Genomic DNA, 26210 nt, shown 5'->3' on the forward strand with positions numbered 1-26210 from the left:
GGAGGCTTTGCAAACCTATTTCTATAAAGAATTATGGCTGCTGAGAAGGAACCAGAGGAAGTGAGAGGAACCGAGAAATTGCTTAGGGGAATTGTTGTGAGGCTGGATTCCAGCGCTGGCAGAAAAATAAAGACTTAGCCCAGTTGAGGGAGTTGGCAATTTGAAGACTCAGATTTCTCCAGGGTGGGAGGGACCTGGCAGAGGGCCTGTATCCTTTGGTGAGGCCTGGCTGACTGCGGACTGTCATTTCCCTCCATCTGCTTTGGGCTGTATTCTATTCTTTTTCAAATAGCCAAAATTATACTTGTTGCTAAGAATGTGACTTTGGCAGGGAAGTTCTGAGTCTCAGAAAAGAAGACTACAGAGAAGTCTATGGAGAGAGAGGGGTAAGCTTGGGATGGCATATCATGGCCCCTAATTAGTGAATAGGGGGCACCCCATGCCAGCAACCTGCAAAATAAGTCGTTTATTTTATTTTTATTTATTTATTTATTTTAGAGACGAGTCCTCATTCTGTCCTCTAAGCTGGAGTATAGTGGTGCGATTACAGTTCGCTGCAGCCTCATACACTCAGGCTTAAGGAATCCTCCTGCCTCAGCCTCCAAGTAGCTAGAACTATAGGCACACCAACACACCTGGATTTTTTTTTTATTTTTTGTAAAGACAGGTGGTCTCAAATTTCTAGCCTTTAGCAATTCTTCCTGCCTCTGCCTCCCAAAGTGCTGGGATTATAGATGTGAGCTACCACACCTGCCCAAGATAAGCTTTTTAATTCTGCCTTTACCTTGCCCAGCACAAGCTCACAGAACACAAGCTCACAGATTTGAAATTAAGCAAAAATATGTTTTACAGTTGCAGTTAACATAGGGAGATTAACAAGAATGCAGAGATGCAGAGAGGGGGAAAAACGTAAAATATGTTTTGAGGATGTGTGTGTGTATCCACGGAAAGTCTAAATGTGTGACACATGTACCATTTTGAAAATGTGCCTCTCAAAAAAATGAGACTATCGAGAGATCAGAGCTGAATGACACATGGTTTATTTGAAATTTGATGAATGAATTCCCCATTTTCCACAAAGCAAACTTGAAATTGCCAGTCTTTAATGTGCTCCATCAAACTCCAGTGTAAGATACAATCTGCAACAGGTGCTACTTTACCATACTGTTTAAAGTCACAGATCCCTTTTCCTTTCAGGAGCAGCTGATAAGATCACTGGGAAATGTTCCATCAGAAAATATCTTGAAGTTTCTTCTAACCCTAAAATGTTATAATTTTATTTACTTATTTATCTATTATTTATTTTGAGACAGAGTCTTGATCTGTCACCCAGGCTGGAGTGCAATGGCATGATCTCGGCTCACTGCAATCTCCGCATCCTACGTTCAAGACCACAGGAGCTTGAGTAGCTGGGACTACAGTCATGCACCATCAAGCCCAGCTAATTTTTGTATTATTAGTAGAGACAGAGTTTCACCACCTTGGTCAGACTGGTCTCAAACTCCTGACCTCAGTTGATCCACCCACCTTGGCCTCCCAAAGTACTGGGATTACAGGCATGAACCACCATGCCCAGCCTAATTTTATTATTTTAGAAGTCCAGATTTTTAAAGACAAATTACTACAGTAAAGAAAAATATTCTTTCAGGCTCCCAAACACTTAAAAACACATATTTGGGGCAGTATAAAATACGGATGCCCGACCCCACTCCAGGAAATTATGATCCATTAAGCCTGGAGGTGTGTTAAGCTCTCTGCAATCTTGCAAAAGTCAGTGGTGATTTTGATGCGTAGTCACGGGTGAGATCCACTGTACACCCTGCAGGATGTGATGGATGCTGTAGTGTGCTGCCTAGATCTTCTCACCATGGGATCAAGACAGCCATCCCATCAGCTATTGAGCATGTAGGCCACAGAACACTCACAGTGAAGTCCTCCAGGTATGAAAAGTATGGAGTCCTCCATAGGTGAAAGGGACCTGCTTCACTCAAGGTCATCCCCACTCCCTAGGATCAGCCTGCATCCAATGGTCAGTCAATAGGGGAAGGGAACTATAGGCCCAACACATTTGCCTCAGCTTGGGGAAGCCCTGAATGGGTTTTTAATCCTAACCATCAATGCATTAGAGTCATGTGAGGGGAAGCACTGGGTTGAAAGTCCAAAGATTTAGGCTCAAAGCTGTTTTTTACCTATTGCTGTTAGTGTTCTAAACAAGTCATATAACCTCTTGAATTTCGGTTTTTAATCCTAAAAATGGGAACAGCAGCAACAGCAATAATAACAATAACAACAACAAATACATGACCTACTCTCAAGAGTAGTTGTGAAGATTCTATGAGACAATGTAGTTATAAACTGTGAATCACATAAAATGCTGATAGTTACTGTTATAATATGTCCTTCAGTATAAAAGTCCCCAAATATTATGTGAAAAAAAGAGATCAAAGTACCACATGACACTGGAAGTAAAAAATGTTTTAATTCCCAAATGTATATGCACTTACTCTTCACTGCATGCATTCAATGACTTGAAGTAATGAAATATAATGGTTGTGTTTATGTGTTTATTCTGCTACTTTTACATGGAGCTGAAATCAGCCATAAAAAGAAATTGTACCTGATGCCAAGACAATTCAATGTGGAAAGAATAGCCTTTTTGACAAATGGTACTAGGACAACTCTATATCCATCAACAAAAGAATAAAAAGTTGGGCCCCTAACTCACCCCATATATAAAAGGAAACAAAATGAGTCAAAGATCTAGGTGTAGGAGCTAACACTATAAAATTCTCAGGAGAAAACAGGCATAAATCTTCATGATCCTAGATCAGGCAGTGATTTCTTAGATAGCACTATCTATATTCCTTAGATGCCAAAAGAACAAGCGATACAAGGAAAAAAATAGAAGCTGATTAGCTTTTATCAAAATAAAAAATATTTTCCGTTTCAAATGACACCAGCAAGAAAGTAAAAAGACAAGCCGTCGAATGGGAGAAACTGGGAATCATGTATCTGATATGAGACTTGTATCTAGAATGTATAAAGAATTCTTACAATTCAACAACAAAAAGTCAAATAACCCAATGAACAAATGGGCAAGGGATCTGAGTAGATATTTCTCCATAGATAATACACAAATGTCCAATAAGCACACACAAAAATGCTCAGTATCATTAGACATTAGGGAAATTCAAATGAAAACCACAATGAAATACCATTTCTAAAACGGTATTTCACGTCTACTAGAATGACTATAATCAAAGAGAGAGATAATAGTAACTATTGGCAAATACAGAGAAGCTAGACCTCTCATACACTGTGGGAATATAAAATGGCAGAGCCGCTTTGGAAGACAGTCTGGCAGTTCCTCAAAATGTTAAACATAGAGTTAGCTATAACCTGGCAATTCTACCCCTAGAGAAATGAAAATATATATCTGCACAAACACTAGTAAAGGATGTTTATAGCAGCATTATTCATAATAGGCAAAAAGTAGAAACAACCCAAATGTCCACCAACTAATGAATGAATAAATACGACGTGGTATATCCACGTCATGGAATATTATCTGGCAATAAAAAGAAATGAAATACTGATAAATGCTATAATACTGATGAGCTTCAAGAACATCATGCTAAAACAAAGAAATCAGTCATAAAAGACCACATACTGTGTGACTCCATTTATATGAAATGCCCAGACTAGGCAAATCTATAGAAAAAGAAAAATCAGTGGTAGCCAAGGGCTAAAAAACGAAGGAATGGGTAATGACTGCTAATGGGGTTTCTTTCTGGGTGGATAAAAATGTTCTAAAATTGATTAGGTGGTGGTTGTGCAACTCTGTGAATATACTAAAAATCACTGAATTCTATAGTTTAAGTGGCTGGATTGTACAGTATGTAAATTCTATCACAGCAAACCAATTATTAAAGAAATAATCCCATGAGCTGAATAAATATGACATATGGTAACAAGAATTTAAACATAACCCACAGCAAAATATTATGTCTATTTTGCTTTGTTTTTTAAGTGAACACAGCTCATAGTCTGCTATTAAATAAAAGAAATCACAAACCTCATGTGTGGGAAACAGACTGGCCAGGAAGAAATTTTTGTGCCCTGGAAGAATTCAAATTCCCTAGAAAGGGGACTAAAGAATTTTTAGCAACTGACTCAGACTGAAGGCATCAGTAACCTATTGCTGGCTGAACCAAATTTAAGCCTGCTAGAAAATGACAGTACTTTAAAAATGGGCCTTGCAAAGTCATTTTAGTAATAAATACAAGAACATCTGTAGCAAAAACTCCCAGCCAAAGGCTGTTACCTGTGAGCTTTCAGGATCCTCTGGGCAATGGCATCGCCTATCTTGTTGAACACAACTTTGTCATCAGCACAGCTTATGAAAAACTGGTTCTATGAGAAATAAACAAGACAATCATGTTAGTCTTTATTTTGTAAGCAGTATACGTAAGGACAATATGGTAAATAAAAAATATACTGATATATATTTTAAAATGTTTCACACAGCAGATGTGTTCTGATCATTGAAATCACATCAAGAAAGTCAATGACACAGAATAAAAGCTGCCTCATCTCACTCTGGGTCTCATTTGATTCCAGGTCTTATCACCTATAACACTTAATCAAGTGGAAAGTTACACTATATTATTCCACCATGAGAATTCCTCATAGGTGATTTTCTAAATTACATTCTCAGAATACTTAGGAACATTGCAAATTCAATCAATAGGGAAATTAGTTTCTTTCAGATTCACACACTGTATAAATTCTTATGATTAAAAATTCTATATTGGCAAACATCCTACCTCATGCTAAGCTTGCTTTTATAACAGGGTAGATGGCAAAAGCCTGGTCTAGTTTTCTCCACCCTTTCTCCATTATTTCCTGGTATCTGCTTTCACCTTGTCTTGTTTGTTTGGGTATCTTATTATCTCTGAACTTCTATTTTAAGTAGCCTCAACTCTCTTTTGTATGTTGCATACATATAAGCCAGTTAATAAAATAAAATAAATGTTTTTTTCCTCTAAGTACTTCTGCTATTTATATATCTACAAAATAGTCTTTAAAACTGTTACTAGAAAACAAGTTACGACATTATCATAACAGTGCAAAAGATTTTGTTGCTGCATAAAGGAATGTTAAAAATTTGGTGCAAATATTATGAATATCATGTGTTCAAATAGAATAGATTGTTACAACGCATCTGTAATTTATAAGGACAATTATCACAAAGTAGTATTTGCTAATCATCTCAAGGTAAAGAGATATATATGTAACAACTCGTAATTATCATCCCTTTGCAGCATTATCATGTTTATGACTATATGAGCTTGTATACTTAAGTGCATAAATCTGTAAAATGCCTCCAGAAGACAAACTTATGGGAAGACACGGTGCAGAAAGTCTTTTGAGAATGTGATTCCCCTTAGGGCATCAGACAATCAAAATCTCAGTGGCAACCAAACCATGTTTCTTTTTCTGAATTCATATTATAAAGAAGCTTAGCATTCCTCAGCAGCTGTAAACACAGACTGGCTACATGTCGTGTCCTTTACTTCTCCTTTTTTGGAAGAGTCGGGTGAATGCTGACTGCTTATCTTGACTAGAGAAGTGTCAACCAGGTCTGTGTCCCAACATGTCTACCTACATGGCATTACTGACATCATTTAATACTACGGTCACATTAAAAAGAAAAACTGATTTTGTATTTATTTATTTATTTTTATTCATTATTTTATTTTATTTTATTTTTGAGAGAGTCTCACTTTTGTCACCCAGGCTGGAGTGCAATGGCTCAATCTCAGCTCACTGCAACCTTTGTCTCACGGGTTCAAGTGATTTTCCTGCCTCAGCCTCCCAGGTAGCTGGGATTACAGGTGCCCGTCACCACACCCGGCTATTTTTTTTATTTTTCATTTTTTTTGTATTTTTAGTAGAGACGGGGTTTCACCATGTTGGCCAGGCTGGTCTCGAGCTGCTGAACTCAGGTGATCTGCCCGCCTCGGCCCCCCAGAGTGCTGGGATTACAGGCATAAGCCACTGTGCCCGGCCAGAAAAGCTGATGTTAATGCTGCTAAAAGGAGATGAAGCAAAAAGATTCTGGGCAATAGATGAGCCAGCCTTCACATCTTTACATCTCTATGGTATAATTGTTGAAATTAATAATACTAATAGCATTACTAAGCTCCAGACTTTATGCAGAGTTTGCTCATTTTCCACTAATGTCCTATATCTATTCCATGATGCCATTCAGGATACCACACTGCATTTAGCCAGCTAATATATTATATTTAACTTAGGTTTCTCTAGCCAGGCTCATGAAACAAATAAAGCTCCAATTCTTCCCTGCTTGTCTCTAATGAATTGTTGCTATTCAGAGTGGGAGAGAGCCAGGACCCAAGGGGAAGAAAAACAGGGCTAGAATGGTTTTCCTCAGTTAACCCATTCCCCTATCTACCTTTAAAACATTCATTGGGAAAGAAAAGACTTGAATAAAGAAGGAAATTACGCTATGATTTATTTTTTCCATTATTGTGACTTTTTATTTTCTCAGGGTTTTTCAAGTTCTCTGAACTATTTTTATATTCACTCTGAAGAGTAATTTAAGTTCCCAAGCTAAACTCAGTGTCCCCAGATTTTCTCATATACTCTAAAAATTCTGGAATGAAAAAAAGCTTCATAATGAATAGTAGTTCACACAGGATTGAAGAAGGTGGTACCTGCTCTTAATGTTCTCACATCTTCCTTTTCCATGTTCTTTTCCCTGCAGTCTCCCTACTCCGCCATGCCCAAACGAGTAGCATCCAGTGGTCTCTATTTTAGCAACTCACCCCTGTGTGTGCTCTCCTGAAATAGAACTTGCTTCACACTTAAACCCTCCAACCCAAGCGAAATCAAAACTTACATATCCATGTTGGGGTATTTCTGTCTAATACTATTACAGTGAGTTGATGATGCATTTTAATAGCAAAGATTTGGGAGACTCCCAATAGAGTCTTGAGTTAATGACAATGCAGAGCCAATTCCAGGTATGCTTGGGAGGTCAAAATCCAGGTGATATGAACTAGAGCTTCTCCAGTACGTTTCACATCTCAAAATGTACTCATTAATATGACAGGTCCTAAGTTTGGGGACTCTGAAATCTCGGCATGATATTTAAGGGAAGGCAGTTTCTCACATGAATTTACATGAGCAGGACTTACTTCGATATAGATATAGTGCCTGCTGTTCTCTATCACATGGACGTAAGCGGCGTGGATGGACTCTTCATGGTACTTTATACCAGCAGACCAATCAGCAGCAGAGCGGAGCAACTATAAGGCAGCAATCAGAAATGAACAAGTATTAGCAATGGAGAGGACATCAGACATATTAATACAATGAAGTCACTCCTTTTTCTAGATGACTGAATGACTACAGTGGCTTGAGTGTCTTGTGTGAACCAAAGGAGAGTAGTGGGGTGGGGAACGGGAGAAAGGAACTGGTCTTTAGATACAGTCCATAAGGAAGGTTCTCAGCTGGAAATCACATCCTGAATATACCCATTTTCATCCAGGATTATTTTCATTCAAAATTGGAAACCACAAATTGTGGTTTCTATAAAGACTATTTCAGAAGTACCTCTTCTGGTGGCTGTGAGTACCGTAACCATTTGTTTTCCTTTCCTATGACAGTCCCACAATTACACCAGAATCCCTGTTGTTCTGGTGTATTTATTTAGAGCACATATTTTCACTCTTAAAAGGGTACTGGTTTGGACCATATGATATGGCCATCCTAGCTCTGACTTAACAATGTGATTATTCCTTTTCCCCTAAATAGATATTGTTCAGATTAATACATTCTGAAAGGTAGTTCATTTAGGCATGTGATCTTCATTCTACCTTTAATTGGCTGTCTGTTCCATGGCACGCCACTTTAGTCTAAACTTTTTAATGGCATAATAAAGGAAATTAATCACAGGAAAGTGAACTGGGGCTCAGAGAAGCAAAGAAACTTGCATGGTGTCACAGAGGTACTAGCATCAGCCTCACAGCTTGAACTTGCTTTTTGTCATTCCATATCTGATGTTTTTCTACCATGCCACACTGCTTTGCCATTTCATCACATCTGTGTGTCATACCAGTCAATTTGGAGTTGATCCCATCACCTCAGATTAAACAGATCAAAGTGGAGCTCATGACTTTTTTCTCTAAACCATTTCCCATCTCAAATACCCCACTGGCCAGGGGCATACCATCATTCCATTAGTCTTTGGCATGCTCTTTGGCATGGCTCTTCTCCTTAGCGTCTGTATTCAATCTCACATCTACTTCTGTTTATTCTTTGGAGGATTTCTCAGATTTGCTGCTTTCTCATCGCTCACACTGCCTCGCTCTATGCAGATACTCACCTGTCCAGGCTGGATTACTCGAGCTTCTTCTTGCTCAGACACCTGAATATAGGTTAAATATACTGATACAGAGCAGGACTGTCTAGGTTCCAAGCCCGGCTCAACTACTCTACTTACTAGCTGTTGATCATGTTTCTTAACCTCTTTGTGCCTCAGATTTTTGTTCTATAAAATGGAGTTCTACTTTACAGGGTCATAGAGAAGATTAAATGAATTACTGTGAAATGTGTAGTAGGAGGTCTGGAACCTATTAAGTGGTTATAAGTGTTATTATTAATGAGCATTAGAGGACGCGTTTGAGCTGTGGCAGGTTGTGTCAGGGATGCTGCAGAGCAGACTGTGGCTGTGCACAGGAGAGAGGACGAGAGAACATGGAAGGAAGGCGCTGTCAACACTCAGCAATAATTGGTCATCATTTTTTTTCAACATTCTAACTAGCATTGCAGTATGATGTTGGCATATAGTAGGTGCTTAAATAATAGCATGACACACAAAAGAATTACTATAAAAATAGACTTGCTATTTCTGGTTTGAAATGAATGTTAAAACTGTCCTTTATAAGGTCAACTGATATTGAAAATAAAAAGAGTGGCCCCATACTCATTAGGAATATAAAAAGCGATCCAATATATAACCAGTTCTATGTCTGCTGTATATAAAAGGCCTGGTAAAATTCTTGTTCAAATCAATAACTTTAAAATTGAAACTATAAGGCCATTACATCCAAAACTCACACTTACTAAAAATCACTGACTGTGCCATCCTCAGTAGTGTTATTTATTTGTCCAATATGAGTTATTTATTACAAAATATCGCCAAAGTATTAAAAAATTTATCAGATGAATATGTGCAACAAAATTTCAAAATTTAATTGTCAACATGAATATAGTAAATATCACAGAAGAGAACTCATAAGGAAAATTTAGATAAATATTATCCATACTGGAAAAATATCATGATTTTACATCATCTCCAAGGAGCTGCATTATTACTTATCAGGTAGAAATAACAAAGGTTGAAGAAATAGAAGTTTTAATTCTTAGTCCACTCAAATTAATGTTTAATTTTGTTTTTTTTTTTTGTTTTTTTTTTGTTTTTGTTTTTGTTTTTTGTTTTTTTTGAGACCGAGTCTCGCTCTGTCGCCCAGGCTGGAGTGCAGTGGCGCTATCTCGGCTCACTGCAAGCTCCGCCTCCCGGGTTTACGCCATTCTCCTGCCTCAGCCTCCCGAGTAGCTGGGACTACAGGCGCCCGCCACCTCGCCCGGCTGATTTTTTTGTATTTTTAGTAGAGACGGGGTTTCATTGTGTTAGCCAGGATGGTCTCGATCTCCTGACCTCGTGATCCGCCCGTCTCGGCCTCCCAAAGTGCTGGGATTACAGGCTTGAGCCACCGCGCCCGGCCTAATTTTGTTACTAAGGAACATAGCACCGAAAATGCAGTCTACTTTGAGAAGATTCTCATGCTATTGATGTGATTCTATACAACTCTGGAGGCAATGTATACAAATGCAGAGTACCCTGGAAAGAAGGAAACCTCAAGGGGTTTTTGGTTTTTTTGTTTTGTTTTGTTTTGTTTTGTTTTTGTTTTTTTTTTTTGAGAAGGAGTCTTGCTCTGTTGCCCAGGCTGGAGTGCAGTGGTGTGATCTCGGCTCACTGAAACCTCCATCTCCCAGGATCAAGTGATTCTCCTGCCTCAGCCTCCCAAGTAGCTGGGACTACAGGTGCGCGCCACCATGCCCAGCTAATTTTTGTATTTTTAGTAGAGATGGGGTTTTGCCATGTTGGCCAGGCTGGTCTTGAGCTCCTGACCTCAAGTGATCCACTCGCCTCAGCCTCCCAAAGTGCTGGGATTACAGGCATGAGCCACCATGCCCGACCGGAATCTCCATTATGTTTAAATGCCTTGACCAAGGTGAAAGAGCATTTACATATCATTTAAATATCATGGAGGTTCAGTTTCCTCCACTATACAACTGAGACCTCTCCCCATCCCCTAAAGCTGCTGTGAAGAAAAAATGGCATAACAAACACAAAGTGATAATAATGGTATGTGGCACTTAGTACTAGATGTTCTATATATAGTATGTCTACCTCTATAAAAAGTTATAGACAAAATTTATAACCCACCCTTGCTGGTAACATCTGAGTTTTTCCCTCAAATCCAAAAACCTTATACTTTCTTTCCTTTCTTACTCTCAAAATTTGCTCTGACTCAATAAACTCATTCACGTAAGATTCAATAAACTCATTCACATAAGATACACATGAGGAGAATTATGTCAATGTCAGCTTGCATATGAAGTCTAATAGTTTCAGAATGACTTCCTGGACAGCTGGGTTAAGAGGCAATTCTTGAAAGCAGGTGCACTGGGGAAGAAATCTGAGGTTGATCCTCAATGGCTTTCATGGAAGGGGACGCCTGAAGGTCACATATTTGCCATTTTTTCTGTGAAGGATAATGGTAAATGTTTCTCTATCTGTAGGCATTTAAGTATTTAAAATATGTAAAGCTTCAAGCCAAAAGAAGACCATTTTGTGGCCAGGGGTGGTGGCTCATGCCTGTAATCCCAGCACTTTGGGAGGCCAAGGTGGGCAGATCAACTGACGTCAGGAGTTCGAGACCAGCCTGGCCAACATGGCGAAATCCCATCTCTACTAAAAATACAAAAATTAGCTGGGCTTGGTGGTGCGTGCCTGTAATCCCAGCTACTTGGGAAGCTGAGACTGGAGAATTGCTTGAACCCAGGAGGCAGAGATTACAGTGAGCCGAGATCACACCATTGCACTCCAGCCTGGGTGCCAAGAGTGAAACTGCATCATAAAAGAAAAAAAAAGAAAAAAAAAGACCATTTTATGTATCAGCCTGTGGGAGAGCATAAGAGAAAGTGGAGGGGGCTCCCTGATGCCTATAAAACCATTGAGTATGAGGGGTTTCCTACCTCCTGAGGGGCTTCAGCATCATCTATCCCATTGCCTGAGTCCAATCCCATATCCTTTACTCACAATAAAAACTCATTAATAAAAAATGTCATCTTTTTGCGGCTAAACTTGAAACATATCTTTCGAGCAACACGGAAGAAAATCACTTGGGATCGTTATTCATTTACTACTATTCTAATTAGTTAAAATCTCCCTATCACCACAAGAAAAATGGAAAATATGAACCTTCTTGCTCTGCCTAGACCATTGAACTGCAGACAGGGAACCCTGAGGTTATATAAAAATCACCTTAACTGCTTTAAATGCTTGATGGCCTAGAAAGTTTTATCAACAGTCAAATAAGTCAAACCCATTGTATTAGTCCGTTTTCATGTTGCTAATAAAGACCTACCAGAGACTGGGTAATTTATAAAGGAAAGAGGTTTAACGGACTCACAGTTCCACATGGCTAGGGAGGCCTCACAATCATGGCAGAAGATGAAGGAAGAGAAAAGGAACATCTTACACGGCAGCAGGTAAGAGGGCATGAGCAGGGGAACTCCCCTTTATAAAATCATCAGATCTCATGAGACTTACTCACTATCATCAGAACAGCATGGGAAAGAGCTACCCCCATAATTCAATTACCTCCCACTGGGTCCCTCCCATGACATGTGGGGATTATTACAATTCAAGGTGAGATTGGGTGGAAACACAGAGCCAAAACATATCACCCATTTTGATTGATTTCCTTTTGTTTTATTTTTTCACCTTTTCCATTGCCACTGAGATTTCCTTTTATTTTAAGTTTGGGATTTACTCTCTTCATTTTCTTCACTGACTTCACCAACTTGTCTTGCATTTCTGTTTTAAACCAATGTAACTGAGATAACCCCCAAACTGTTCCCTCACATGCAAAAATATAGCTTATCTTTACTGTCCCAAATGTACTGGGAATCAAATCTAACCCATACTTTTCAAACCGCAAATGTGAAAACATAATTTTAAAATATATAAAAATGGCATATTTCTGATTTTATGGTTTAGCCTCAAAGCTGTAACTTGGACTAGTCATTTTCCTCTGTGCTATGTCTTATTTTTTAACCTAAAATATAGCCTTCTCTTTAGCCACAATCCCTAATCACCTTCCATCCTATGGGCCCAAGTCAAATGTATGGATTAAATAACAGAAATTTATTTCTGAAGGAAAAACCTTTGGATCTTTCTTAGTATTTGTCCCAAATTCCCTTCCTTTCTCTCACCATAATGCTTTTATTCCCTATAAATTCAGCACATATATGAATTCCTTTTTATTTCCCTGAGATTCCAAGTCCATCATGGAACAAAGATTGTTTAGGACAAAAGCACTTTTAAATGTTCCACAAGCAGAGGCCAACTGCGTAGAAGCTCACAAGTGGTATGTGTTGGGGAGAGAAGGGAATCCTCTGATTGTTGGGCCTTTTCCTTCCAGTCTGTACTGAGGAGAACAGCAGGCAACGAGCATCACCAAACTGACCTAGTTCAAGAACCTGTCTCATCTTATCAAGCTCTTTCTTTTCATAGCCACTTTTCTAGTTGAGTGTCAGCCACTCATATCACAGTGTGTAGTTATTCACATAAGATGATTCCTTTCCGGAACAAAAGAGAAAAGTTAATCTTGAAGCTGAAGGACAGAAAGAAAAGGTAATTATTGAAGAATAGGACTTAAAGTGAAAGAAGTCCTAGGAAACACAGTATTAGTTGGGTGCTGTTGGGAGCCAGAAATAAGCAAAAGGAGAGTTTGGGATGGATTTGGGGCTGTGGCAACACAAGGTGACACCCAAAGACAAATAGGACATGAAGCTTTGCTCTGCTAGAGCCCCAGTGGTTACAACCATCTTTGTGTCTTACTGGAAACAGTATCCATGGCTAATTAACCTCAGGCACTGAAGCCAAACTGCTTAGAAGCAAGTCATCCCTACCAGTTACTGTTTTTTTTTTTTTTTGAGATGGAGTCTCTGACTCCCAGGATGGAGTACAATGGTGTGATCTCAGCTCACTGCAACCTCCGCCTCCCACGTTCAAGCAATTCTCCTGCCTCAGCCTCCTGAGTTGCTGGGATTACAGGCCCACGCCACCATGCCCAGCTAATTTTTGTATTTTTAGTGGAGATGGGGTTTCAATATATTGGCCAGGCTGGTTTCGAACTCCTGATGCAGGTGATCCGCCCGCCTTGGCCTCCCAAAGTGCTGGGATTACCGGCATGAGCCACTGCACCAGACCCCCACTAGTTACTGTTATTTTAACCTCTCATAGTCTTAGTTTCCTCATCTGTAGAAACAGGTTGCACAGGAGTTTAGCTTACAGACTGCTGAATGTGTGTGAGATAATCCACAAAGGGTTAACACAGTGCCAAGCACATAGCAAATGCTCTGTTCATATCAGCTCTTCCAGCCAAGACCCACAGTAACACTCACAAATGCGTTAGTCCATGAAGGCCTGGCCCATACGTGGAAAACAACTTCCATGGTAAATAACCTCCATGGAAATGGACAAAGTGGATTCCTTTTACCCCCACCTGCTCACTTTATTCTTCACCTATCTACTTTATTCTCTCACACCATTCTGCAATACAAAACATTTTGCTGTCTTTTCAGATCTAACAGATCCTTTGGAATATCCTTTAGACATTTATTCCAAGTGTGAAAACAATTTTTTTCAGTGGTGTAATTCGGATGTTATTTATACTTCCTTGAAAATTTTCTTTTTTTCCCTCCCTCTCTCCCTCTCTCCTTTTTCCCTTTCCTCCTTTCTTTCTCATTTTTTCTTCCTTCCCTTCTTTGTTCCTCCCTCCCTTCCTTCTTTCCTTCTTTTCCCTCAAATAGGACTGAAGACTCGATTCCAGTAGAGTTCTTTCCATATAGGCAGGAATTCTCAGCACGATTGTCCAAGGAAAGGTTTCTATTAGGAGCTTTAAAAAGATTCCCATGTGTTGACCCCATGTTGATGCCGACATGGCATTCAGCATTTTCTTTCACCTTAACAGACATGTCAAATATCCTCTGTCTTTATAACGTATCTTAAATGCCATTAAGACCATTCTGAAACCGAGTTTATTGTAGTTTCTTCACCTTGTCTGTGCAGAAGCAGTTTCAGAACCATCTCTCCCACTTCCTCCTGCTACCCATGCCTTTTCCTGCCATTTCTTCTCTGAGTGCTCTTGGCAGGCTTCTGAGAAGGCCCAGCACTGAGGGGTAACACCCAAGATTATTTTAAAAGTACAGTGGAAGCTGCTGAAGTCAGCTATCAGGTCTAGATGACTTTTTCAGAAGCAGCAATTCGTGCTTATGGGCAGGCATCCACACTGCCTGCCGTAGCTCCCTTCTCCCTGGTTGGCTGTGTCTCCCCTCTGTGGAATTGCCAGTGGTGTGTGACCAATGTTTCTGTATTAAAAAAATTAGCAACTAAGTGCCCTTCTCCAGACAAAAGAATAACTTGAATTTTATCTATTATTTACTTTATTATGTCAAATACTCTTTCTCCCCATTCCAATAGATTTATGGCATAAAAATTTCTATCCCTAGAACTAGCCTGGTGACCTACCCAGAGAAATGTTAACTTCTTTGTTGCAAACTATTTTTTTGTTTTTTACACGAGTTTTGCTCTGTCATCTAGGCTGGAGTGCAGTGGTATAATCTCGGCTCACTGCAACCTCCACCTCCTGGGTTCAAGCGATTCTCCTGCCTCAGCCTCTCAAGTAGCTGTGATTACAGGCATGTGCCATAACGCCCAGCTAATTTTTGTATTTTTAGTAGAGATGGGGTTTCGCCATGTTGGCCAGGCTGGTCTCGAACTCCTGACCTCAAGTAATCCACCCACCTCAGCCTCCCAAAGTGCTGGGATTACAGGCCTCAGCCACTGCGCCTGGCCTGTTGCAAACTTTTGAAACACTAGGGAAAGCATGAAGGCTATTTTTGATGGAACTCAAACTGGTATACTCTTCTAAATGCTTTGCATGTATTAATTTAACCATCACCACAATCCTATGAGACAGACAGTGTCATTTATGTTTTTTAAATGAATGGAACACGCTGAAGAGTGAAGTAATTTTCCCAAGGTTACACAGCTCGTATGTCACAGAGCTGAGATGTTAACAGTCTGGCTCTAGAATCTATCCCTTATTTGCTACCTTATATTTTTCTTCACAATTAAATAAGCTTGTGGCTTCTAAGTTACATTATGAACAATCAGCTATGTTAAAATCTTGTTCTCACTCATATGTGGGGGCTTAAAAAGTCAATCTCATGCAAGAAGATAGAAGAATGATAGAAACTAGAGGCTGGGAAGGGTGTGTGTAGGGGGGTACAGGGAATAGGGCGGAGATAAAGAGAGGCTGGTTAATGGGTACAAACAGTTAGAAGGAATAAGTTCTAGTACTCAATAGCAGAGTAGGTTGACTATAGTTAACAACAGTGTGTTGATATTTCAAAAGAGCTGGACGAGAGGACATGAAATGTTCCAAACACATAGAAATAACAAAAGATTTGAGATGATGACACTCCAAATACCCTGACTTGATCATTACACAGTCTGCATGTCACAAAATATCACATGTACCCCACCAACATGTACAAATACAATGTATCAATAATAATTAAAAATAAACAAAAAATCAAAAAATACATTTCCTTCTTAGTATTGCTATAATAACTATGTTAAAAGCTATGCAAACAACAATAATCCTGAGGAAAAATTTTATTACATTTCTCAACTGGGTAACAGTCATTTGGCTACTGTCATGATAGCTGAGATCCAAAGGTTTGAGAATGTGACAACAAACTCTTTAAAAATTAAATAGCCTCCCACACAGCCAGGTGCCTGTCTCCTTGCTCCTTCTGGATTTTTTTGAAAGACCAGAGTTTGGACTAGATTACCACTCTTGCCCTCTAAGCACCATACATTCACAGCTTGAAAAACCAGTGTCTGAAAAGATAAATAACGATTCCAGCCAGTAAATAGTGTGAAGAAAGTGAAACAATATCATGATCACAACTTCACAGAAAACGAGAAACGTAGGGGGATAATGTTTTGTTCGTTCGTTCGTTCGTTTGTTTGCTTGTTTTCAAGTTTCTGGCCATCTCAGACTTTCCTGTCTTCAAAAAGATATACTTCCTGGCTACCTCCACTATTTCACCCTACAGTTAGTTCATCATTTCTGAAAAACATCTACTACAAACCAGGAGGGCTCCAGGTTTTGCTAGGTGTCACACTTTGAAAACTAGGGGAGGCCTCTTTAACAAAATCAATGCAGACTTACAAATATAAAACTGGGAACAGGTCTAGAAAAGGCCTGGGCGGCTGAGAGTCCTAAAGCTAAGCAAGGGCCTGAAGCTACAAGGAATATGAGTTCCTGAAGTGAGCAATTCATTCCCTACTCACAGCCTTAACTCCAGTCAGTCTGTAGGAGATTTTACTTTAGGCACTGAGATGGCAAAGAGTTAATTATAGATATAGCAAGTTTTCAGGACCAGAGGAGTAAAATAAATTGTAATCTTATAATCTTGGAATTTAAGAGTTCATCAGTGATGTCCTATTTTCTTAAGTCTTATCCTTCCTTTTAATTTTTGTCCTATTTATCACTGCCATATGATTAAATGTATCTATGATGTTTTAATTTGCTTACATATTTTCCTTTTCTTTCAAAAATCCATAGAAACAAGTTTAACGATCAAGGTACAAATTCTGAGCAAAGGCTTCTATTTCTATTTAGTGATAAATGTCATTCTAACTACTTTAAAAATTAAGAAGTGTATTTTGGTGGCCATTTGAGTTCTATTTTGTGAGGGATCATAGCTATAGCAGAAGGATTAAGTAGACAGTCATTAACACTTGTACTTTGAATGATACCTCATGTATGAAAGACGATGAATGAAAATTTTCCCTTTAAATGTCTGAAGGGACTCAGATCAGATTCATACCAAACATAAGGCTTTCAGATGACAAAACTGGACTCAGGGAGGGGGAATGGCATGCTGAGGCCACATGCTGCTGTACAGTCTTCATACCACACCACCTTGTGTGCTTTCATGATTTGTTAGTGTTAAAATGCATTTTATTATATTTAGCTGGATATTTCCAGCAGCACTGCCTAGCGACACTTTTAGATACTCATTTTATACACCCATTATCATGCTGCAAAATTTATAGCACCCAGAACTAGATGTACTACAGGAGCTACCCGAGTCCTTTGGTGATCTCAATTAGTGCCCTGGCCCATCAGTCATGACACAGTTCCTATGGTTCTTTGGAGACTTTGTGACACCAAACTAATTATCTTTAACTTTTTCCTCTGTCCTGAATTTTCAGTTAGTTCCTAGTCGTGATGTCCCTTTGTCTCTTTCCTCAAAAATATCTCCTATTTGTCCCTTCTCTTCATTTCTAGTTTAGATCTTAATTGTATTTCAGAATTACTTTAACAGCCACTTCACTTGTTCCCTTGCTCTCATTCTCTCTCTAGTCTAATAAGCTCTTCACGTGTATAAACTTTTGGTCTCAAGGTATTTGTTTGGAAAGATGAAAACAGATAAGAATGCATAAAACAAGAGATTCTGTCAAATAAGCTTGGGAAATGCTCACATCATATTCCCTCTTAGTGGTTTCATAATACACTGTAGCGTAGCAAAGGAGCTAAGGAGACCTGTTTTAAAGAATTCTACAAAGCCTTATCTGTCCATAGAAATCTTTGTGGAGTAGTTATCAGCATCTCACAGGTAAATTCAGTTTGGAAAACTCTCTCCTTAATCTTCATAGAACATTCATGTATCATGCTTCTTGCACAATTAAAAAAAAAAACCATCCAAAGTTCACTAGCGCTTCCGATACCAGGTCCAAATTCACTAGGCCAGCACTACAGGCGCAGCCCCCACCCCGCCCCCACCCCCGCCCCGGCCTTATGCCATCTAACTTCATCAGAGCCTCTCTTAGAGGGAATGGGTTACTGTAGTCAGTCCTCTTGTCTTCTGAGCAAGTAGGATTATTCCTTAGAGCGGACACCCAGTTCTGTCGCTCTGGATTTCCAAACTCATAGCATGCTGGTCCTTACTTTCACACCAACATTTACTCAGAGGCCGTATCTTGCACTGTTAACTGAATTGTTCATCTCAGCTATCTCTCCCCAGCTAACTAAGTTTCCAGAGGCAGAGAACTCCTTTGCTGTCTACCCCCTTGACACCCAAGTGTGCTTTGATGACTTCACCATGTAAACGGACAACACTTAGTAAACATACATTGGCTGAATAAATGAATGAACGAACGAATGAATAAGCTTTGTTAAATATCCTTGGCTTTGTAGATTCCTGAATCCAGGTCACCTGAACATATGAGGGATTAACATATGAGCTTATCAGATCTAGTCTCATTTCTTTTATTTTTTATTTTTATTTATTTATTTTTTTTTCTAGACAGTCTCGCTCTGTTGCCCAGGCTGGAGTGCATGGGTGCAATCAAGGCTCACTGCAGTCTCCACCTCCTGGGCTCAAGCAATCCTCCTGCTTCAGCCTCCTGGGTAGCTGGGACCACAAGCATGTGCCACCATGCCTGGTTAATTTTTTAAAAACTTTTTGTAGAGATGGGGTCTCACTATGTTGCCCAGGCTGGTCTTGGACTCCTAGGCTCAAGCAATCCTCCTGCCTTGGCCTCCCAAAGTGCTGGGATTCTAAGTGTGATCCACCACACCCAGTCTAGTGTCATTTCTCACACAACATCGGTGATGTGGAAAAAGTGAACAAAGAGAAGCATCTTATAGAGTATCTATCGACCTCACCAGACAGCAGGATGAGACTATGTGAGTCAGGACTTCACCAACAGTGAAGTGGAAAATATATGCATATGCAACACTATGCTAAAACTTTCTTCATTGATTACAAAAATACTTAATTCCCAGCAATCCATTTTCAGCAGATACTTATTAACATCAGCTAACTTTGATAAATTGACCATGACGTCAATAATAACGCAAGTTCAAATCTTAAATTCTTATTTTCCTAATAACAAGTTTCTTATTTTATATTCTAGCATGGGTAGTTTTTTCTCCTCCACGTAGAATAAAATTAAACAGGTTCATAAAATATTCATCAGCTTACATATAAATCATAGCTATCTATGCCTCTGAGTTTAAATTAGTTTTCTTGTTAGCCTGGGATGACTAGTATTTGCCGCTGATATTTCTCTCAAGCCGTTTCTCTTTTTTTTTTTTTTTTGAAACAGTCTTACCCTGTCGCCCAGGCTGGAGTGCAGTGGCGCAGTCTTGGCTCACTGCAACCTCTGCCTCCTGGGTTCAAGCGATTCTCCTGCCTCAGCCTCCCGAGTAGCTGGGATTACAGGCGCATGTCACCACGCCCAGCTAATTTCTTGTTTTTAGTAGAGACAGGGTTGGCCAGGCTGGTTGCGAACTCCTGACCTCAGGTGATCCACCTGCCTCGGCGTTCCAAAGTGCTAGGATTACAGGCGGGAGCCACCGTGCCTGGCCTTTTTTTAAAAAAATGTTCTATTATTTGATCTACAGTCTGAAATGTCTGATTTCTTATATACACATACCTCCAATTGCACACGATGCAAAATAACTGATTTAGGCACTTCATTTATTTATTTTATTTTATTTTATTTTGAGACGGAGTCTCGCTCTGTCGCCCAGGCTGGAGTGCAGTGGCCGGATCTCAGCTCACTGCAAGCTCCGCCTCCCGGGTTTAGCCATTCTCCTGCCTCAGCCTCCCGAGTAGCTGGGACTACAGGCGCCCGCCACTTCACCCGGCTAGTTTTTTGTATTTTTTAGTAGAGACGGGGTTTCACCGTGTTAGCCAGGATGGTCTCGATCTTCTGACCTCGTGATTCGCCCGTCTCGGCCTCCCAAAGTGCTGGGATTACAGGCTTGAGCCACCGCGCCCGGCCGGCACTTCATTTATATAATCATGTTCCCTAGGATCCATGTCTGCATTATATAGTCCCTACTGATGATATGTAGCAGTAGCAGGCTGCTGGACTTTACTTAAACAATTCTTCTGATGCCCATAGTGATGACTTCAAACAAAAAGCAACGCCAAAGGTGGCCCATCCTACTTCTGTCCCCACATGATCTCAAGATATTTGAGCTGTAGTTGGTAAAGGAAGCAGACTGGGTAACACTGGACTAGACTAGGATTTCAAGGTCCACCTCTGTTGATAAGCAGCTGGCCGGCCCTAGATAGGCCTCAGAGCCCCACGAGGTCTGAATTTTATTTGTAGTTTGAGATGGTTAAACTGGATGTGGTAAACTGTTGTGACTCTATTAAGACAAATCCTTATTCCATTAAAAGGGCCTCTAGAAGACATTTGGTTAATCAGGAACTAAAATTAGATTGAACTACAACTAGCTTCCTAGCTGCTAAGTTTCAGCCACATTCCTGGTGCTTAGGCAGTATCAGGTCCAGGTTTACTGGGAATCACGTTGCTAGGGTCACTTCAGAAGGAATTACAGGAATAGCCTTTCCTTGGCGGTGGCCTTTTCTAAGGACATGCATTTATTATATTTATAAGAGTTTTAAAAAGAGACTAGACTGAATCCATTTAACATAGGAAATCTAAGTGTTAAAAGGTCCATTTAGTTTTGCCTTAGAAAAGCAGTCATTGAAAAATCTGAAGCCAATGTAACAGGCCCTTGGTCTAATAACAGTAATTTTACTCGGTAGCATTTTGTCAAAAAGAAAAGCCAGAACTTACCTGTACGTTAGCATGGACAGACCCAGGTACTTGATATCTCAACTCATGGGCTGTTGTTTGAGACTTTGGAAGCAGAAAAGGATAAGAAAGGGACCGATATTTTGATTTCATAATCTAAAATAAAGAAAAAGGGATAAAAAATATTCAAATGAGAAAAAAGATTCATTCTCCCTACTTTGTGATTATAAAATAAATTTATGGCAGGGCGCAGTGGCTCACACTTGTAATCCCAGCACTTTAGGAGGCCAAGGAGTGGGGATCACCTGAGGTCAGGAGTTCAAGATCAGCCTGGCCAACATGGTGAAACCCCCATCTCTACTAAAAATGCAAAAATTAGCCAGGCATGGCGGCGGGCACCTATAATCCCAGCAACTCAGGAGGCTGAGTCAGGAGAATCACTTGAACCTGGGAGGCAGGGGTTGCAGTGAGTTGAGATTTCACCATTGCACTCCAGCCTGGGTGACAACAGTGAAGAGTGAATCTCCATCTCAAAAAAAAAAAAATAAATAAATAAATTCAGGTTAATTTGAAAAAGAAAAAGAAAAATGTTAATGGACATTTCTAAGTGAAGGGCTACAGATTATTTGTGTTTGTTTTCTATTTCTCATAGTCCTGTTTTTACCTTTTGTAGGGACGTATTGTTTTATATTTATAAAGACAGGTTAAATATAATCTGTAGTTATAGACGTTTATAATTGCAAAAATGAGACTATTGTTTTATAAACTAATTTTTTACTGATTATATTCTACATATCTTGCCACAGCAATATAGTGGGATATCATTATTTTTAATAACTTCATAGTAAAATGGTATAAAAGAATCATTTGTTTAACAAATTCCTATTAGTAAGGATTTCTGTTATTTCTAATTTTATTTGAATTATTAGAAGCCATATCAAAATAAATTACCTTATTGGATTACAGCTTTAGTTTGAATACCTGGAAATAGTTTTTCTGGATCAAAGTCTTTAAAAAAGACTTATTGGTGTTGTACCAATTTATCCTCCCTGGGGCAGCGTGTATGAGCATACCACAAAAACCACCCCAAACCTAACTACAGGTATTAGCAGAGATTTTTATCTTTGCCAGTACAGCAAGTTAAAAGTAACACCCCATTTGTTTATTAATCCATCTCCCCTAAATTTTCGTTAAAAAATTTCCATTAGAATGTCCACTAAATTTTTATAATCCTCATGTGAATGAAAAACAAAGTGAGAGTCTAAGTGGTTGATAAAACTAAATTCTTTTTCAAAATGACCAAGGGGAATCATGCCTCATTATCACTTCAAGTAAATAAAGTGAAACTTTAAAAACACCTGAATATGTACCTTCTTTCTTTCTTTTTTTTTTTTTTTTGAGACCAAGTTTCGCTCTGTCCCCCACGCTGGAGTGCAATGGCGTTCTCTCGGCTCACTGCAATCTCAGCGTCCTGGGTTCAAGTGATTCTCCTGCCTCAGCCTCCAGAGCAGCTGAGATTACAGGCACCCACCACCACGCCCAGCTAATTTTTGTATTTTAGTAGAGATGGGGTTTCACCATGTTGGTCAGGCCAGTCTCGAACTCCTGACTTCAGGTGATCCACCCGCCTAGGCCTCCCAAATTGCTGGGATTACGGTCGTGAGCCACCGAGCCCAACCTGAATGATACGTACTTAACTTATGAATGTTAGGTTTGAATGTTAGGTCAAGTTCTTACAAGTAATGAGGACACAATCTGGAGAAAAGGAAAATGGCCCTACCTTCTTAATATTGCTTGGTTTGCTCAGAACCAGCTCTCAGAATCCTGTACCAATATAAACCCATTGCAGTTCCAGGATTGGACGGGACTTTAAAGCTCAAGCCCTCTCATCTAAACAAGGCTCCCATCCCGCTATAACAGCCCTGCAAATGACTACCGAGCCCGGGCTACTAAATGCTTGGTCAACACTGTGTCCAAGATATTAACAAAATTAAAATCAGGACCCACACAGCAGCACCTATCCCTAGGCACTCTGAATTGTCTATGGTGTGGACATTCAGAAATGTTTCCCTCTTTTTTTGCCCAGATGCCCAGGCACCCTGACATCAATGGAGCCAACAGCAGAGCGGTGACATAGTTGTGGCCGCGACAATCTCTTCTTGCCAACAGCCTCCTCTGAACCTCTTCTCTAGTTAGGCCTGCCTCTCTTCATGTGGATAAATCATGATAGCAATATCCAAGTACTTTCGTGAAGTTCCAGCGCTGGATGAAGTGACGTGCCACATCACGAGCTGCCTTCCCGTGGACTGCAGAGGCAATGTCATGCCAGGGCATCCGGGGCATGGAGTACCTGTCAATGAAATCTGCCCAGGTGCACCAGGCAAGGATCAGTCATTAACTTCGGTGCTGGGGCAGAGGCTCTCTGACTCCAACTACGATACTAAAAGGAAACGTGGGTTAGTGCTCACTAGGTATATATTTCTTGGCTTGCACAGAACAACATTTTTATAATCAAGGGAAACAGATTTCACATGCAGGGACATAGCTCCCAGGCACCTCCCCAAATATGTTTCCATTTCACTTAGGATTAGATAATCACTAGACATGGCAAGATGTGAGTGGGTACAAACTATCTAAGGCTGTGTGTTTGATATTATATTTTTAATTTTTTATCCTGTTGAAACAATGGCAAGCAATGCCATCTCTATCTCCTCTTAAACATATAAACCCAGTGATAATCTGAAAATATGCCATTCTCATTTTGGAAATGCAGGAAATAAGCAGAATAAAAGATGATCAAAGGGAGCCTACCATTTCCTGAAAAATTACTGATTATTACCCCAAAAATGTGCCATTAACAAATCTGGAGGTTTCAGACAGTTCAGCTCTATTTCGTGTTTTTTTCTTATTATAACTGAAAAAAAGAGTCCTTAAGCACATGACTAATGACTAAATCAAGTCTCCAAAGTTTTAAAACATTTTCAAAAATAAACAGAAGCAAAACAAAAGTCATTTAGATCATGCACGTGTGTACTTGTTGAGATGCTCAAAGGTAAAAGACAAAATATAACCAGCACCCCACCATCATAATACTCACCAGCAAAAGGTTTATCAAGTTGAACCCAGTCTTTGAAGACGAAATTGCAGTAGTCCTTTCCATGCCAGAATCTGGTTTCCCCATGCAACTCTCCCACACCTGTCTGTAAACTGCGGATGGACCCGGTATCTGTGAATGCAGCAAGACCCCCTCAGGGACTGTGGTTCAGGGGGATCCCAGAAAGGGAGGCTCAACTCTCATTTATTAAACACCTAAAAGCTTCTTAATTTCTTAAGACATCACTAGGGTGGCATATGTTCATTGTATTAGAGGTTGTGAGCTAACAACATTTTACAGTCCTTACAAGTTTACTTTTAGTGGGCAATTAGGGCTATAACAAGATTCATCATCAAACAATGAAATTTGACCTCAGGCAGTTGAGTAACTTATTCCCACTACCTACCAGATCGCTGGAAGAACTGATCACAGAATTAACTGTGAATGAAGAACTCACAAGGTGGCATTATGAGAGAGCAGTAAAGCTGTTGGGGGGCTTTGGGGGGTAGAGGGGGAGGTGCGGGGGTGAGGTGGAGAAACCTGAGACGCAGAGGCAATAAAGATACCATGCCGCTTCTTTTTCCTCAACCAACATGGTGCGCACCTGATGCATAATTGTTTTGCATTGAAGCAAGAACTTCAAATTTACAGATAGTCCATGTTCCAGCCCTGGAATTAACTAGCTAAGTGACACTGAGCTTCAACTTTTTAGATCATAAGTCCATTATGCATCAAATGAAGAATTTCGCCTAGATAACAGCTAAAATCTGTTGCGCTTTAACATTTACATACTTGAAATCATAGATGGCATTTATAAAAAATATGGCAACAACAGATGAAAGCTTATGATATAGGTACAAAAGCAGCAATCTATTGTAGCATTTCACAAAGAACTATGCTGAGACCATTGACTTAAGGCTAAATACGAAGACAATGAAGTAAAAAGATTAGCAGAATTACAAATCACAAATGCAGCGCTTGGCACAAAAGAGGCATTTAACAAATAGACACTGAATGCAAAAATATGTGTTGAATGAATAAATGGCACTGCTTGCAGTAGCCAGTGAGAGGGCTGCACTGGTCCCGCCACCAACACACTGTCCCAGAACTGTCTTTGTAAAAGGCACTCTTTGCTTAAAGCCCTGGAAGGTTCACATACTGCCTACAGGAAGTTCAAGTCCTAAGGGCTTAGTATGCATAGAAGGCTCTTCCCAAACTGGTGCCAACTCTTTCTAGTCCTTGTTTTTCCCCACCCAACCCCAGGCCCCATGTAAAGCACATGTTTCACTGTATTTTAACAGGCGTGGTCTGCCATGTCTCCATGTAGTCGGCACATTATTACTTCTCCCTGAAATGCTCCTTTCTCCCTCTTGGCCTGATATCCTAATCATCCTTCAAGAGCCACATTAGCTGTCACCTGCTCTAGAGAGACGAGAGACCTCCCAGCTCCCTGTAAGGAAGAGGCAGTCATTAGCACTGCTGTCATCCCATTAACAACTGCCCCAACACCTTTAACTCTGTGATGCAATTGTATCAGGTTCCCGCCCTCCATCAATGCCTCACCAGTCTATAAACTCTTTGGGAGGGGGAACCAAATCTCCTCACTGCCAGTACCTCCAAGCATCCAGGCAATCATTAAATATTTGCAGAACAAATGTTTTTATGTAATCACCACACACAATGCTAACATTCTATCTCAAACTGAATCATTAACCTTCCAAAGGCTATTGAAATTTTCTATAGAAGAAAAATGACTTAAAATGCCATAGATTAGCAAAATGAAATCATGTTAAAAATAGACTTCTATTGACTTCTCCCAGTGATTTATTTTCATGCTTTATGAGACTGAAAGGCCAAAGTGCAGGTAGGCCTGTTTGCTCATCTACAGGCTCTTTGTTGTTAACATAGCACTTTGTAAAAAGAAAAACAGAGGGTGAGAAAAGAAACAAAAGGGAACAAAAATGAGATAAATAATATTTCAGATTTCAAATATAAAAAATATATATACAATTTGCTTTCATCAGTTGCAAAACTCTAAGCTAAGGCTTTACATAAACACACATACACTCATTTAAAAATTAACTTTCACCTAAC

The 26210-nt window shown here is 39.8% G+C and overlaps 1 protein-coding gene across 8 annotated transcripts in view; it reads right to left on the reverse strand.

Annotated features, from left to right (window-relative positions):
• Nucleotides 1-26210, reverse strand: part of PLD1 (phospholipase D1) — a 205404-nt gene that overhangs the window by 47305 nt on the left and 131889 nt on the right. For all 8 annotated transcript variants that reach the window (XM_077991683.1, XM_001085464.5, XM_077991684.1 and 5 more), the window contains 5 exons: nt 24120-24248; nt 23267-23385; nt 21065-21178; nt 7224-7334; nt 4325-4413 (listed from right to left, as the gene is read on the reverse strand). In XM_077991683.1, coding sequence (XP_077847809.1) covers nt 4325-4413; nt 7224-7334; nt 21065-21178; nt 23267-23385; nt 24120-24248 — 562 coding nt within the window. The remainder of the gene's footprint in view (nt 1-4324; nt 4414-7223; nt 7335-21064; nt 21179-23266; nt 23386-24119; nt 24249-26210) is intronic.

This window comes from Macaca mulatta, chromosome 2 (genome assembly GCF_049350105.2).
Source record: "Macaca mulatta isolate MMU2019108-1 chromosome 2, T2T-MMU8v2.0, whole genome shotgun sequence".
Taxonomy (NCBI): Eukaryota; Metazoa; Chordata; class Mammalia; order Primates; family Cercopithecidae; genus Macaca; species Macaca mulatta.